General features: G+C 49.2%; 1 protein-coding gene across 1 annotated transcript; it reads left to right on the forward strand.

Moving 5' to 3' along the window:
- On the forward strand, positions 779-11,680 carry LOC108638256 (galectin-9-like). The gene is made up of 5 exons (XM_018064286.1): positions 779-941; positions 6,061-6,152; positions 8,728-8,929; positions 9,746-9,856; positions 11,627-11,680. The coding sequence occupies exons 1-5, from the start codon at positions 867-869 to the stop codon at positions 11,630-11,632; spliced, it is 486 nt and encodes a 161-aa protein (XP_017919775.1). The 5' UTR covers positions 779-866; the 3' UTR covers positions 11,633-11,680.

The raw sequence follows: 17,388 nt of genomic DNA on the forward strand, positions 1-17,388 counted from the left end.
TAATCTCCGCTAAGTCTGTTGTTGCTGTGTGTTTCCTTCCCAAACCCCTTTCTGACAAAAGCTGATCCTGAGTCTGTTTCAGTCAAACATTTCCATTAACAAGGTACTGGAACCAGTTAAAGACAGTTATTCAATATATTGCCTCCAACCCAAATTCAGTTGGAATATTCTGTCTGAGATGTCTCTACTCCCCATTCTAAAGCCCAGAATCAAGAGAGAGAAGAGAGAGAGGAATCCACAGAGTGGAGGGGCCAGAAGTCCCCGGGGCATCATTATGCACAAGGATAAGCGAACCTCCACCACCAGGTTTTCTGTTTTCAAAACATTTCTTTTTACATGATTATGCTTTTATGTGAGGAGTAGAATTTTAAAGGGGAGGAATACCTTTTGAAGAAGTGGAGTAGCCTTATATGGCTCAAGCTGCCGCTAGTGAGCTGTGTGACCTTGGATATGACCTGTTGATTCTCTGAGCCTTAGTTTCCTGGTCTGCAAAATGGGTATAACTAGGCCTTCCTGCAGCACTGCCACCCCATACCCAGGCAGCGCCCCATCACACACACTGTTGTCTGGACATGACGCAGCCACACGCTCAGGGGCAGTGTCTTCCAGAAGCTGTGCACGTGGTGAGAATGTCTGAGCCTACATGAACTGTTCTGACTTGGGGTGGAGGGAAGGAGGAGAGCAGAGGGGAGAAGGCCCTGGAGAAGAGCACCCACTTCTGTCCTCCGTCTTCCTCCCTACCTTTCTCCCTTCCTCTAAACTGACTTTCTCCTGCTCCTGGCTCCTCCCCACTCAAAAACAGATAAACTGCATTGAATTCTGTATCTTGGTAAGTCATTCCTGTTGCAGAGGTCTGCCTGGACAGCATGAAAAGCGGCAGTGTTCACGTAGGCGATGAAGAATTGGCCTTCAGGGACACACAGGCCCCCTACGTAAACCTAGTGAGTTCCAGGGCTGGGGAGGCCTCGGCCAGGGGAATGCAACTCTGGGACTCTGAGGAAACAGCTCCTGCTGGGGTGACAGGAGGCCGGGGGAGGCCTCATTCCAAAGAGAACAGACGAAGGGCAGACACACCAACCAGGGCGGCCCTGCCCTCACTCCTGCCTGTGCCCATCTCCTCCGTGCCACTCAGGGCCGAGGGGCACCAGGATTTGTGCCTGGGACAAATGTTTCCTGAGCTTCCTCCTGATCTCTCTCCTGTTCTGGGTGCTCAGTTGGGGAAGAAGAGTCTAAGTAATAAATAGAAAAGTGAATTTCCATTTTTTTTTTAACATGAAGGAAGGTAAACGTCTTCTGGGGAGGATAACAATGGAGCATGGCACTTCAGGGCACTTACTTGGAAGATGATCTCCCTGGGTTCAGCCGTTTACTAGCTGGATAACCTCAAGCAAGTTACTTTACATCTCTGGGCCTCTGCTTGGGTCTAATGGGAATAATCAAGTCACCACCCAGAGCTTGGGTAAGGATCAAGCAAGGTAGCACGTTGAGAGCATTTGAAAGGTATCTGGCCCACTGTGGGGGGCTCTGAAAGTGTTTAGAATTGTTAGGAGTCTGGGTGCAGGAGGAAATCCCTCCGGAACAGGTGTCTGGCATCTGAGGGTTGAGGGAGCTAGGCAGGGCAGGTCAAGGGTGTCTGAGAAAGACAGTCCCAGGAGGGTGGAGCGGGCTGCCCCTGTACCGTGGGGTGCAAAGGGTTCTCTTCTGGGCATTTTTACCTCCTGTGTGGAGGTGTTGTCATAGGCAGCCTTGTTTAAACCAGCGGCCCCCACCTCCAGGCATGGACTGGTGTTTGTGCATGGCCTGGTAGGCAGTGGGCTGCACGGCAGGAGGTGAGCAGCTCGTGAGCTAGTGACACTCCTTCTGTATTTATAGCCACTCCGCATCGCTCACATCTTCCCAGCCTTGGAAAAATTGTCTCCCGTGAAACTAGTCCCTGGTGCCAGAAAGACTGGGACAGCTGGTTTAAACCCTTATCATCTCCACAACATATATGAATTACTGAGGCTCACAGAGGTGGAGGCCACTTGTAAGGTTCCCAGGTGATAAGGGCTGAGGAGGGAGGTGTCTTATTTCCCCCATCCTGAGGGAAGGAGGTGTCCACAGAGAGCGCCCTGGGGGAGGAGGAGGCAGGCAGGTGGCAGCCTGGGTCCCAGGAACTTTCTGAGCTCACTGCGTCCTGGCCTGGCCCTGCAGTTCGAGCCTCTCCTGGGCTCAGCTTCCTGAGAGGCTGGGCAGGTGGGCTGAAAGCTCTTCGTGGGGAGGGGGTGCATGAGGCATCAGGTGCTGGGGAGCTGCTTGGTCTCCACTCAAGCCCACCTCCCCCGGAGCCCTGGCGTGGCCTGTGTGCTCCATGGAATGACCAGTGCCCTTCAGCCCGTCTAGTGAGGGCTCCCAGTGGGGCTGGAGAAAGCTGGGCTGCCTAGTGGGTGCCTCCTCAGTGGTCTGAGTTAGGATCTGTCGCCTGGGTCTTGTTCTCCATCAGATGGGGGATCCGGAGTCGCTTCCAGGTTCAGCCATTTTATTATTCTGATGACATGTGTTTACTCTCTACTCCGTGGATTCAAAAGCCCAACTGTAGACAGGTCACGAGACTTGGTGACATCAGAGCTGCCAACACAGGGAGCTGGGAGGCCAGCCTAATCTGTGAGGCTACAAATCCAACACAAAAACCCATCTTCCTGGGGCTTAGGAAGCACAGGCCTGTGCTGCACTTTCCTGCTAAGATCACACACACACGCACACGCTCAGAGAGGCCTTCGGCCACACCAGGCTTAAACCATACAAATGTATTTCCTTACAGTTCTGAGGTTAGAAATCTAGAATCCAATGTCAGCAAAGCTGTTTCCTTCTGGAGCCTCAGGGGAGAATGTGTCCTTGTTTTTTCCAACTTCCAGAGGCTGCCCACTTGCCCTGGCTTGTGGCCCCTTCCTCCTCCTGCGATTTTTTTTTTTTTTTGACCGTGTCAGGTCTCAATTGTGGCACAAGGCATCTTCATTGTGGCCTGTGGGCTCTCTAGCTGTGGCCCATGTGGGATCTTAGTTCCACAACCAGGGATCTAACCCTCAGTCGCGGCATTGGAGGCAGATACTTAACCGCTGCTGGACCCCCAGGGAACTCTTCACTTTCCTCCTTCTCTAAAGCCGCAGCTTCTTGCTTCTGCTGTCACATCTCCTACAACCGACTTTCCTCCTCTACCTCCCTCTTTGCAGACCCTGTGACTGTTGGGCCCACGCAGATATTCCTGATAACCCCCACCCCCACAATCTCAAGATTCTTAATCATACCCGCAGAGTCCCTTTTGTTGGTAAAGTAACATATTCACAACTTCTAGGAATTATAATGTAGACATTTTTAGTGGGTAAACGGGAGAGCATGTAATTACCCAGTCTACCATAACCTTCTTGGAGTCAACAAATATTAGCTGTTTCTTTGAATCTTTCCAGAAAAGTTTTATTTATAATAAATAAATATATGTATGTAGCCACTCCTACCCATTTAAAAAATAATACAGAGGGCAATATTACTTATCAGTTCTCAAAGTGGTCCCTTCTTCCTCTTCTCTTGTAAAGTCTGCCTAGAATCTGTTCTGTGGAAATACCAGAATTAATTTCACCATTTTCTTCCTAGTGGACTTCTGGATTCATTTCCAATTCTTTGCTATTAGAATGCAGTAATGAGTAATCTTGTCTTCGGATTATACTCAATTGGAAATCATCTTGTGTTTCAGAATGTGAGGGCACCATTTAAAACATTAAAATCTCATGAAGTTTTTTTTGGGGGGGATTCATTCCTTAAGATTAAGCTGTACTGCCCGCCCCCATGATCCACACAGGGCTTCCACTATCCTGCCTTCCTTCTGTGCCCTGAGGACCCCTCCTACCACTCTATACCTTAGTGTGAATATGCTTGAGGTAGGAGACCATGCTGCCAGGCAGATACATTTTAAGCCTTGTCTCTCCCGATGGTGAGAAAGGCTCTAAGAAGGATTTCAAACTCCAACAAATGAGGGGATTCTTTTTCAGGGAAAAGCACCATGCTAGTCAGCCTGTGGTAGGCTGACTCTACTACTCCAAAATCACTGGCATGGATTTTGACAGAAAGAATTCAGAGATGCAGAGATGTTATGAGCTGAAACTACAGTACTTTGTCCACCTCATGCGAAGTGTTGACTCATTGGAAAAGACTTTGATGCTGGAAGGGATTGGGGGCAGGAGAACCAAGGGGATGACAGAGGATGAGATGGCTGGATGGCATCACTGACTCGATGGATGCAAGTCTAAGTAAACTTCGGGAGTTGGTGATGGACAGGGAGGCCTGGCGTGCTGCGATTCATGGGGTCGCAGAGTCGGACACAACTGAGCGACTGAACTGAACTGAACTGAATATCACCAAAGTATTTAATGGCAGAATTCAGACCAGACCTCAGAGCCACAGAAGACACCTCTGCCCAAGGTCCAGGAACACAGTCTGTCTCAATGGGGTTTTGGCATCACTGGTTATCTCCTAGGGCCAGCTCTGCACACTGGGCTCAGAGGGGCTTCCCTGAATTCTGGGTGGTCCTACAACTGAAGGACATGAACTAGGACTGAATTGAGCTGGTCTTTATTTTTTTTGTTTGGCCTTCAGACTGTTTTAACTCATTGCCAAAGAGAAAGTATAATACAGAGATATTAGTATCATAAACAACACATACCAGTCACTCAGTTTCAACTCATGAACTATCTGCTTTATCTCTGCCCAGCTCTACTTTCCTTTCTACCCCTGGTTTGTTTTGAAGCAAATTTAGATATATCAGTTCAGTGCAAATATGTCATTATATGTCTCTTATAGCAAAGGAAACCTACTATAATCTTTTTCAAAGCATTTAGCCCCACAAAATTAGAAAGTTTTACAGAAAAAAAATCTCAGATTTCTGTCTTCTCCTGAAGACTTGGAACCTCTGACAACACTGGGCCTGAACGGTATTCAGGTTACAGCTGAGTGGACACTGCTCTTTAGATAAGGAAGATGATGCCTTCTTTGCTGCAGTCTCCAGCACTCCCGACTGCCCCCTACCTGGCCAGTTCAACTACGCAAATCACCTGCCTGGTTCCTGTAAGCTTTTAATCTTTGTAAACTATTACTTAGAGGAGAAGGTAGAAAATACTTCAACAGTGTGAAAATGTGAAAATTGAAAATTGACTTGGAGACAGAGCTGTGTTGAAGGCTGTTTGTAGAACTAATTTAGATAAAAAGCATTCTGGAAGGATGTGCCAGTCTCTCCCCACAGACATATTCTCACTAATCATCAATGTCACCCAGAAGCTGGGACTTGTTCTCATTTCATGGATGAAGAAACTGAGGCAAAGAGAAGTTAAACAAACTTCTGAAGGCCACTCAGGTAATGAGCAACAGAGTTAGGATTCAAACCTGAAGGATGCCTGGCTCTAAAATGAAGCATCTTCACCATAATGCTGGGTCCTTTAAAGAGGCTCAGGAAAGAGAACATGACAAGGTGATGGGGCCCTGGAGGTGTGGAGAGCACCCAGAAAAGAGGCACTTTCTGAGGCTGTGGGGGGGCAAAGGTCAAGGTCACCATTGTTCTCTGGGTGGGGTGGTCAGGAGGGGGAGGATGACTTCTTCTTGGCCTTCTCAGCTGAGCAGAAGGTTTATCCTCAAGGATAGGTGGGTGGGTCTCTTTGGTCCATGGTGGACCCCTAAGTCCCCAGCCAGGACTTAGGTCTTTACTAGCAGCTTGGCTTGGGGTCCAGCCACCCCCCTCTCTCCCCTGGTTCCTTCCCATCTCAGGGCTGTGGACTCGCCACTTCTTCCCTTGCCAGCTGCCAATCTGACCTTGTCACCTCCTCTCAGAGCCTGAGGGGCTCCTTCTCCCAACCTCAGAATATCTGTGTCACTTCCTCGCTCCAGGACTGGAAGGTCCGTGGAGCTGAGGCTCCTTCTGTCCTGTTCGTGGCTGCACTGGTCCCTAGGCTGCTGCCCCACACCCAGGCCAGCCCCGGTCAGGGCTGGAGAGGATGGAGAGAAGGAGGAAGGCCAACTGACACTGTCTCCTCTCCACAGCCTGTTCCCTTCACTGGGAGGATCGAAGGGGGTCTCCAGGATGGACACAAGGTCACCGTCCTAGGGCATGTTCCTTCCAAAGGCGAAAAAAGGTACTGGGAATTGTCGCTCTCAGCCTCACCCCTGAGTGAACAGGGTGCTGTCAGCTCAGGCTGGTCCTCACAGCATCCTTCAAGCTGCCCACACTCAGTGTAGGGGATGGGAAAAGCCCGGCCCTGGCAACAATGCTCAGTGCCCCCAAACCACCTACCTGTAGCATCCGGGGCATCATTAACCAGACTCCCCAGAGACAGGGGGAATGGAGGCTCACAGTCTAGGGAGGGAAGCAGGCCAGCCCGGAGGTGGAGTTCTGGGACTGAACTTCGTATACAGTGACCCAGAGCTGCAGATGCATCAGCGCCCTTCATTTCCTCTAGCCAGTCTCATCTGCTTTGGAAACTTCTCTTGAGGTGACCTGGAAATATTTAAACGTGCCATCAAAGTTGTATTTGGTCTCTTTCAGTCTCAAGGTTTTCCCCACTAAAGTCAATTCAAAATATAGATAACTCAGCTCTGTTTCCCATTCCCATTCTCCCAAGGGGATTGTCTGGGAACAGAGAAGAGCTTGCACGTACTCCAGAGGTGACAGGTCCTCAGGAGTTCATGCAGCCCTGGCTGAACTCTATTGAGCTCCGGGTGGTGTGGAGGCCTGGGACCTGTGCACCCTGAGGTCTGTCGTGCCCACAGGGGCCCCTCTGGACATGTGGCCTCTCTCAGAAGCCTCTCTGTCCAATTGCAGCTGACTTCTACCCCCGCTGTTCCTCTCATTACTTTGCATGGGGCCTGGGGACTTCTGGACCCCTCCAGGCCCTTCCCCCACCGCAGCCCTACTTCTACATCTGGCTTCTAGATGACTTCCTCTGCCACTGCCTCTCCGACCAGGTGACATGGCCACAGTGATGTGGGACTCTGAGAGCCCTCAGTGCTTGCAGGGGACTCTGAGGGAAATGAGGCACCCGATTCTGAAACCCTGCCCGCAGGGGAACCCGGGACCTTGACTATGAACCCCACCCCTCTCGCCCCCTCCCTGTGCCAACCCTTCCTCCCAGCACAGGAGGGCTTGCTACTCCCACTCTGTCCAATAGAGCCTGTCTCTACCTCCGAGGGCCCCCTTCTGATGGGAGCTGCTGTTCTCTCCTTCCCTGGGGCAGAATTTTCAAAGGAACACAGGAATGAAGCTGGGGGACTGCAAGGGGAAAACGACACCCAGAGACATGTCAGAAACACTCATCTCCCCTTTAAGAGAAATAGGAACTTAAAATTTCTCATTTCAGGGTCACTTGGAGCTTCGTTTTCATTGGAGGGAGGGCTGCCGGGTTCAGAAACACACCAGTTCCTCTTGCCCCTGATGGCTGAGAGCTCACAGAGCATCCTGGTATTTAGGATGGCATTCAGGACTCACAGCCTTATCCACGAAAGCAAATGGGCTCTGGGGGTTTCCTGGTGGTCCAGTGGTCAGGACTGCAGTCTTCCACTGCAGAGGTCATGGATTTGATCCCTGATCAGAGAACTAAGATCCTCGAGCCATGAAGCCAAAAGAAACCCCAGATAAACAAGCGAAACAGAGCACTCTGCTGGTAGAATGTCCACTGAGGGCCACCCATGGGTGTGGGGCAGTGCCTGGTTCTGTGGTGATGGCATGGGAGCCAGACGTGCAGTCTGACTGTTGTGTGTTAGCTGGGAGCCTGAGTGACCCCAAGAAGCAGACTGGGAACCACACTGGGGCTGAGTTCAGGCAAGATGTTGGGGGATAGATGCTCATTGGATAATTCAGGCTGGACCTTGGTTGGGGGACAGGCATGAGCTCCATCTGGGAAAGAGCAGAACAAGGACTTGCTGCATCCCTTTCGTGAGCTAGGCCCCTTGGAAGCTCCTTTGGTCTTCCCTCCTCACCTGATAGTTTCAGCTATAGCCAAAAGAGGTGGAGATGGTGAGGGGCTTCCTCTGAGGTGAGATGGGAACAAGAGATACTTATTTAGGGGTGCCCTTGGGCCGTTTCAGTTGTCATCCCTGAAGGAAGGCAGTCACCCCTTTTCTGCATGGGGCAGTTTGAGGATAGCATGGTCCTGGGGCATTGCAGATGACAAACAGGGCAGATCTGGGGTCAGGGTCCAGGCCTGCTGACCTCACTCAGGTCAGGTGGACACATGACACCCTCTGAAGAGGGACACACGCACACTCTGAGGTCCCCATGCCCAGAGACCTAGGGCTTTTTCTGGGTCTCCCCTTTAGACACCATCTCTGTTGGTGTCCCATCAATGCACTTGTTCTTTCCATTTGTCCTCTTTCCCAACTGAGCAGACACGGGCTGACCTCGAAGGAGCCACCACTTGGTCCCCAAGACTCTCACTTCTAGGCACATTCCTCTACTTCCAACTTGGACACAAATTTCTTTACCCATTTCCTCCCTATTTTTAGAAAACCACAGTGTAAGGGCAAAATGTGGTAACTGCATAAAACACACAGTGCAAATAAGATGAACCAAAGGGATGGGACGAGACTAGGGATGGGTGCCAACCAGCCGCGCAGGTTGTATGCATGCTCCTAGATGATACCAGTCAGAGTGAGCACCTCCTGTTTCCACCCTTGGCAGTAAGCCAGGATACTGTCTGATTTTCCTTGACCTAGGTTTTCAGTGAACTTTCAGAGGGGCTACAACGACCGTGAAATTGCCTTCCACTTCAACCCTCGGTTTGAAGAGGGTGGGTATGTGGTCTGTAACACGAAGCAGCTAGGAAACTGGGGGCCGGAGGAGAGGAAGATGCAGATGCCCTTCCAGAAGGGGAGTCCATTTGAGATCTGCTTTGAGGTAGACAGCTCTGTGTTCAAGGTGAGTGGGAACTCTCCTCTCTTCAGCTGTCTGTTGCCCAGCCCCATAAGGTGCTGTGAGCAGCCTTTAAATAGTCTTGTGAGCAACACTTTGTACAGAGAAGAGGACTATTTCCTGTAAGGCCACAGTCTCCTTACACACCTTAACATGTTGCCTCTTTTACTCTGGAAGTAAGCACTAGAGAAGTCACCGTGATGCTTTTTGGCCTCCTGGGTCCTTCAGTCCAAGTTATTTACATTTCTCTGTCATAGCCCTTCTTCCACTCCAGGTCCCTGGGAATATTTGTTTTTCTGTTACCTTGTTGCTGCATTTATCCAGATGTTATTAAAGACTTAGTTCCGCCTGGCATTGCACATTGGTTTTGCAAGCAGAGTGGTGTCTCTGGGCTTGGGGAGATGGGAGGGGAGCTGAGTACATCTGTGTCTTTTTTCTCTGTGTGAACATGAATGTCCCCACCCCCTCATCACACAACCTGAGATCACTTCTTCTCTGCTCCCCGTGGACATTTGCATGTATATTTCAATAACACCACAGGAGAGCTGAGACTAGAAAGACAGACCCACTGTGATAAACACACACCAGAGGAACGAAGAAGGCAAGGACTAGAGTCAGGTGGAGGTTGCCCTTCGATGCACTTAGGGTCCTGAGCATGATCCTGCAACGGGCACAGCTCTGCAGGTTGTTGCCCTGACCTACAGGGGATTGATGTAAGAACTAGATACAGGTCTGAACGTCTGGAAGCAGGGGTCCCAGCGGCATGGGTGTGCTCCCACCTGGTTCTGGACCCCCTCCTGTGATGTGCGCTCCTCTCAACAGGTGTCGGTGAACAACAGCATCTTCCTGGATTATGTTCACCGTGTGCCCTTCGACCAAGTCAACGCCATCTCCATCAAGGGCGGTGTGTATGTGTCCCGCATCAGCTTCCAGGTCAGACTTCACCCAGCACTCGTCCCCATGGGCTGGGTGTGGGGCCCCATCCCCTTGCAGGTCCTGCTGTCTGAACCCAAGGTGCAGCCAGTCTCGTCTCCAGGTGGTTCTGGGTTCACACCTCTGGCTGCCCTGGTCTGTCCTTCTGTCGCTCTCTCTGTCTGGGGCACCCGCTCTGACTCCTGGACTAGTAGGCTTCTTGTCTCTGTCACTCTCTGTCATCCCCCTGATGAGGAGGCCCTGGGCTTCTAGAAAGAACTTGGAATCAAACTGAATCCAGCTCAGATCCCCGACTCTGCCATTTTCATCAGCTGGGGAGTCTTAGACAAGTGACTTCACCTCTCCCAGCCTTAGTCTCTTCACCTGTGGAATGAGCACGATCGGCCACCCCACAGGTCATTGTGTGAGTTCAATGAGACCATACACATCGAAGGGCACAGTATATCCTTTCCAAGGCCATTCCTGCGTTTATTCGACCTTCTCTGTGTATTATAATTTTTGAATGTGTTCTGCTAAGTCACTTCAGTAGTGTCCGACTCTGTGCGATGCCATAGACGGTAGCCTATCAGGCTCCCCCGTCCCTGGGATTCTTCAGGCAAGAACACTGGAGTGGGTTGCCATTTCCTTCTCCAATGCATGAAAGTGAAAAGTGAAAGTGAAGTCTCTCAGTTGTGTCTGAGTCCTAGCGAGCCCATGGACTACAGCCCACCAGGCTCTGTCATCCATGGGATTTTTCAGGCAAGAGTACTGGAGTAGGGTGCCTTTAAGTGTGTTAGCAACATCTAAAAGGTCAGGACCAATTTTGCAAAATGAAAAGGTTCTGGAGTTGGATGGTGGTGACTTTTGCACAACCACAAGAGTGGACACTGAACTGTAGGTATACTCGTGTGTATGCCTGGTTGCTCCATCATGCCCGACTGTTTGCAACCCCATGGACTGGAGCCTGCCAGGCTCCTCTGTCCATGGCGCTTCTCCAGGCAAAAATACTGGAGTCGGTTGCCAGGCCCCCCTCCAGGGGATCTTTCCAACCCAGGGATCAAACCCAGGTCTCCCACATTGCAGGTGGACTCTTTACAGTCTGAGCGAGTACACTGAAGATGGTCAATTTTACGTGATATGCATTTCACCACTGTTTAGCAAAAGAGTTCAGGTAGATTTCTTCTTCCTCCTGAAGAGGGAGAGGTCCCGGGAGACTGATCACCTCAAGGATGATGACTAGAAAATTCCAGACTGGCTGATTCAGACTACATTCCTGGGGAAGGTCAAAGCTGCAGTTAGGTCAGGTGTTACACCTAGGCTTGGTGTCATGGGCTTCAACAAAAGTGAGGCCATTTTGAACTTGTGGTTTTCTCTTTAACTATGCCCCGCTTTGTAGCTAACTCTCAGCCTAACTAAGAGATATAATCAGAATGTAAGGCATGAGCACCACTCTCAGCTACCGATATAGAGTCCCCACAGCTTTGTTCACCCTTGGTGTGATCCCATGGCCAGGACTGTTTTGCTTAATCCCTCTGACATGTGTAACCCAGAAGGACCCTATGGGCGCGTCCTGGGACAGCCCTATGACCCATGAGTGTTATAAATCTTCAGCCTCCTAGGCCTTCCCCAAGTTCCAAGGATAAAAGTTAAGTGAGAAAATGCAGAAGCAAAGGGTAACAGTCAAGCAAAACAGAGTGATAATAGGTTAACATTAGACACCATCAGGGGCCTTTAGTTCCTCCTCAAGAGCTATAGGCAGTATCTGAACCAAAGTCTTGGTCTGTTTTACAGATATAGAAATCCCTACCACGTGGAAGATGTTCACTGCATGGTGCTCACACGGTCGTAGACCCCAGAAGCTTGATGATATTGGCTCCCGATTACCTCACCACCAACCAATCAGAAGACATCCATGAGCTGATCACACACCCCTCACCCTGTGTTTAAGACCATTTCCCTGAAAGTTATCGTGGAATTTGGGGGTTTTAAGCTTCCTGGGCTCCTGGCTTGGAACCTGCAATAAATGCTGCGCTTTCCTTCATCATAACCCTTGTCAGTAGGTCGGTTTTACTGTGCGTGGATGAGCCCTACTGCTGCTGCTGCTGCTGCTAAGTCGCCTCAGTCGTGTCCGACTCTGTGCGACCCCATAGATGGCAGCCCACCAGGCTCCCCTGTCCCTGGGATTCTCCAGGCAAGAACACGTACCGAGTGGAGGTAAATCTGATCTAGAGAGTGATGGATTGATTGGGAATTCTGATGAGAAATTCAGTTGAAAGATTCCTTTCTTTAGCAATGCATTGTGGGGTTACAGAGTGGGGATTTATCTTTCCTAGTCAGTGGCAGAGGAAAAGAAAGGAAAAGGAGAAAGGGTGTCATGTTTAGTAAAGTGTGAAGACTTGATCCGTTCTCTCGGGCCCAGGCAGCCTACCTGAACGTATCTACTGCTCTCCGTCCTCACTTTGATTCTGAAGTCTCCATCACTTGGACAGGACCAGGTGCCATGCGGGGTCTTCTTCAGTCCTGAGACATATATCCAAGGTTCAAGAGCTTGACTGTGATCCATGCAGTTGGGATGATCTGGTATAGTCCCTCTCAAGGAGATTAAAGGGAAGTTTTTGCTCTTAGTGATTCCAAATCAGACAACTGGTACTGAGTTTGGTGAGTTGTAGTCAGACTAAGTGCCCTCCAAGCCTCAAGTCACTCAGTGCTCACGACAGTCATATCAAAGGAGGCCTGTGATTTGCTACATCTCACAGATGAGGAGAGACCGAAACTTAGAGAGTGCAGGGGGGCCAAGGTTGCCACCCCTACATGTGTCACTTTTGCCTGAGTATTCATTTAGGCTGATTCTTCTCAAGAAACTGAAGACTCAAAGCTTTTCTTTTACCTCCTCCTCAACACGTGGTCACAAAGAGTCGGACACGACTGAGTGACTGACTGAACTGCAGCAAAGAATGCAGACAAAGGATCTGTTGTAGAAATAGAGCCGAGAGCAGTGATATTTACAGAAGAGCACAGCGAGGTGTGGAGGTCAGAGTCCACTCTGCACCCAGCAAACACGACATACCAAACACTGACTTTTCTGTGAGTAGCCTTCGTCATCTTTGAAGTCCCAAACCGTTGCCCTCAACGTCCTCTTGTGACTTTAGCTAGAGGTGGTATTTAAAGTGATGATTTTGACCATTTGGTGGGTAGTTCCCCTGGGTCTCTCCTATGTATGCAAGTGTTACTATACCTTTGTTAGATTGTTTTCCTTTTAATATGTCTCATGTCAATCTGATCTTAGACCCGCCAGAAGAACCTAGAAGGGTAGAGGAAAACTTCTTCATTCCCCAACATTCATGTTGTAACTTGTGGCAGAATTCACTTCCTTTTTAGGGCTGAATGACACAGCATTGTATGAATAGACCTCATTTTGTTTATCTAGTCATCCATCGATGGACACCCGTGTTGCTTCTATCTCTTGGCTGTTGTAAATAATACAGGGTACATGGGTGTACACATCTCTCTTCAAGCCTCTGCTTTCAGTTCTTTAGGCTATATAGCCAGACATGCAATTGCTGGCAGTGGTAAGTTGCTTCAGTTGTGTCTGACTTTTTGCGACCCTGTGGCCTGTAGCTTGCCAGGCTCTTCTGTCCATGGGATTCTCCTGGCAAGAGTACTGGAGTGGGTTGCCATGATCTTCTCTGGCAGATCTTCCTGACCCAGGGATCAAACCCAGGTGTCCTGCATTACAGGCAGATTCCTTCCCATCTGACCCAGACGTGGACTTGCTGGACCAGATGGTAATTAGTGTTTAGTTGTTAAAGGAAAATCCGTACTATTTTGTAGGGTCGGTCTCAGACTATACATAGTGATGCTCTCTGTTCAGGAATGCCGGTGGCACTCACGTGGGCCTTTACTATTCATGGAGCCCCAAAGACATTAGCCCAGCTGGAGCTAGTACTGTGGCCAAATGGGCCACTGTGGTCCTTATCACGACTTCAAGACACAGCTCAGCAACAACCATCGGATAGCTTTGAAAAAAACGAGGATTGTTACTCTCAAGTCCTAAGGACCACATAGCACAATGGCCAGTGGGAAGGAGGGGGTGAGAGCACAGGTTGGGGTTCCACTTTTATTGGGGTCCAAAGGTAAGGTGGTGACGCAGGAACCAGGGATCAGGAAGAGACATGTGGGGTCACTCAAACAGTTATCTAGGTTGACCAGGGTTTCCAAGAAACGAGAACTGGATGGGTGGGGCAAGCGTGGTGGCTTATCTCGAAGCTGTCACACAGCCGGCACCATGTTTACGAAAGATGAGTGTCTTCGAAATGGACACTGTAGTAATCAGGAGCTTAATGCCAGTCTTTTAGGGCCAAGCACGTACACTGTGTTTCCCATCACATCCTCACCATTTAGCATCCCACCAACAGCACAAAAGGCCTCCTTTCTCCTTGTCCTCATCCACACTTGTCAGTTTCTGGCTTTTTGAGAGGGTGAGGTGGCCAACATATTTAGAACAGATCCCATGATCTACAGTACAGAGAACAGAGAACCTCAGACAAGTGTCTGGACTTTAAATAACGGAGCTCGAGGGCTGCCTCTCAACTTGAGCCAGGTGCCAGGGTCCAGCCCCGGTGGATCCAGGGTAATTCGAAGGGGAGATGGAATAGGCGTCCTAGGAAAAAACTTATTTAATTACAGATATATAGAGAGATTAGAAACGGATAGTGTAGTGGGAAAATTAGTGGAGAAAAGGAGACTGAATAACTTGGTTTACGTGGTATACCAATCACCGCCCATGTAGGCCACTGGCGTCTTTCCATTCTCCCGAAGGAGAGGAGGCACTGAGGCCTTCCTGGTCCGATCTTAGAAGCCCAGGCAGAATTAGCAGGCTTGGTGAGTACCCACATTCCAGATGGGAATTCAGCCAGAAGGGGAAAGAAAGACACGGGGGAATCAGTCTTTCCAGAAACTGATCCGTTTTTCTTTGTTTTCAGGTTTGCTTATATACCTTTGTTATACATAGGGATGAATACAGAGTCACGTGGGGGTCAGCAGACCTGACCCTTGTCAAAATCAGGTGCTTCATATAAAATTATACAAAGGTCTTATGAGTTTTACATCATCTTCTGGCCATCAGGCCTGCTGACATTTTATGATCCTTTCTGATAATGGTCAGTCAACCAGAAACTTATTTTTCCAGGGGTGATTCTTTCTTAAACCAAGCGCCACCCTCCAAATAAAGTTGCATTCCTATAGGGTGAGGGTGTAGTGGGTTACAATCAAGAAAGGAATTTACTTAGTCTAAGGTTTAACATGATTAATCTTAAAGGTTAATACTTATTTTTCCTACATGCTAGTTATATTCATTATAAGGGCAGGGAATATGGAGATTGAGCAACAAATATTGGCTCAACAAATGAAAACCCTCCACAGTATTCCCATTAAGATCTATTTAGTCTTAAGATAGTGATAAGGTTACATTTTTACATAGCAAGGATACAGTGATTTATAACAAGGTACAGTGATCTATAACAAAAGGGAAAATTCATTAACTCAAAAAGTCTAGTATTGCTAACACCAAAAACTACTATATTTCCTTTTCTATGTTCCAAATACATTGATTAATATATTCCCAGGTGCCTAAGGATATGGAGGCCTGGCGGCAATCATTGACTCAACAATGAGAAAGGCCCTATGCTAATTAAGACTTTCAAAATACTCCAAACTCTCTGTGCTGTTTATGGTTGAGAGGTAGTAAATAATCATGTACTTAGTGGCAGGAGTATGGATAATCCTGTCACACAAACTAGTTTGCCTAAAGAGAGGTTTGACCTGAGACACCCTTGTCACACCCAGGGCAGGAAATTAGCAGTAATTATTGGCACAATAAATGAAAAACCCTTCACCAATATAATTCCTAATCAACCCACTATACTATACGAATAATTTTCTAACCTTTCAAAAGAGTTTGTATATAGAAAGTTTAAAGCATCTCGTGCCTCTCACGGTTGGGAGGCTGTAAACAATCACATGTGGCTGCACGGACCTGGTCAGGCAGGCTAGAGAACCTTCAGAGGAGTTTGTAAGTTGAAACACTCTTGTCAAGCCCAGGAATTTTTTTTATAACTGGAGTTGCAAGATAACTCCTTCTCCGAGAGAAATGGTGATGGGGGAGAGTCCCCAGTAGAGTCAGAGGTGTAGGTGAGAGCATAGAACAGACTCTGGTTTTGGGGGTAGATGCTCGGGAACAGGGGGTCTCCTGAGGCTCGATCTGCCTTTGCGTAATGCTGAGCCTCCATCCTCATGATCTTTGTCAAGGGCGGAGTTCCTCACACTGGCTCCCAGCAGCCAGGTCCTGGAAAAGGGTCTCAGTGACTGCACACACGGTGATGCCAGGTTGCTGAGGTCAGCTGTGCCAGCCACTGGGTCTTGGAGACACCTCCTTACGGCCTTTATTCATCCAAAAATCCATTGGCCTTTGGGTTTGGCAGTAGGCCCTCCCTACAGGGCTGAGCAGAGGCCCCTGGGCTCTCCTTTTGGGGCTGGACTCACTGCGACTCACTTCCAAATCACCTGGAGATGTCAAAGTGCATGTCCGCTGGAACCCGAGCTGCCCCTGTTTCTCCCTGGGCTCTGAGAGTTTTGGGGTGGCTTCTAAATTTGTAAAAGTTCACTTACTTCTTTCATTTTCCTTTGGCTGTGCTTATTCTTCATTGATTTGCACTGGCTTTCTCTAGTTGCAGCAACTGGGGGGCTTCTTCAGTGCCACGTATGGTTCTCATTGCTGAGCCAGGCTTAGGGGTGTGGGATTCAGTATTTACAGCAAGTGGCCTCTAGAACCTGGGCTCAGTAATCGTGGCACCGCATGTGGAGTCTCCCAGGACCAAGGATCAAACCCGCCTTCTCTGCATGGTGAGGTGGATTCTCACGCACTCTCCCACTGTACATGGCCTGCGGTGTTTTTAAACAGTACTTTATTGACGTGCGGTCCATGTAAACACACAGACCCTAGTCTGCTGGATGAGTTTCTATGCTGTAAACAGCTGGATGATCACCATCCAGGTGAAGCTCCAGGACATTCCTGGCACCCAGATGGCTCCTTCGGGTCCCTCCCATGTGGTACCCCTCATAAGCCATTGCTTTTCTGACCCATTTCTGGATTTTCTGTGATCAGAATGCTCCCAGTGTGTGCTCACTTGTGTCTGGCTCTTGTGCTCAATGGTGAGGTTCACTAAAGACCTTGCCTTTATCCTCAGTCCCATTTTCTTGCTGAGGGCTAGTCCATAGCAGGCAATTCCCAGGTGGCTCAGTAGTAAAGCATCTGCCTGCCAATGCAGGAGACCCAGGAGACATGGGTTGGATCTCTGGGTTGAGAAGTACCCTGGTGGAGACAATGGCAACCTGTACCAATATTCTTGCCTGGATAAATCCACAGGCAGAGGAGCCTGGTCTATAGCCCAAGGGTTTGCAGAGAGCATTCACTGTTCCCCTTCTCCTGTTTTAAACAGTGGTGGTGTTTCCAGTGAGGGGCTGTGATGAGTGAAGCTGTTAAGCACATGTACATC

This window comes from Capra hircus, chromosome 19 (genome assembly GCF_001704415.2).
Source record: "Capra hircus breed San Clemente chromosome 19, ASM170441v1, whole genome shotgun sequence".
NCBI classification, from domain to species: domain Eukaryota; kingdom Metazoa; phylum Chordata; class Mammalia; order Artiodactyla; family Bovidae; genus Capra; species Capra hircus.

Bases quoted from the DNA above. Each gene is read 5' to 3' on its own strand.
- LOC108638256 (XM_018064286.1), top strand. From the start codon at position 867: ATGAAAAGCGGCAGTGTTCACGTAGGCGATGAAGAATTGGCCTTCAGG. The intron at 942-6,060 runs GTGAGTTCCAGG...TCCTCTCCACAG, and splicing joins AGGCCCCCTACGTAAACCTA to CCTGTTCCCTTCACTGGGAG. The intron at 6,153-8,727 runs GTACTGGGAATT...TCCTTGACCTAG, and splicing joins CCTTCCAAAGGCGAAAAAAG to GTTTTCAGTGAACTTTCAGA.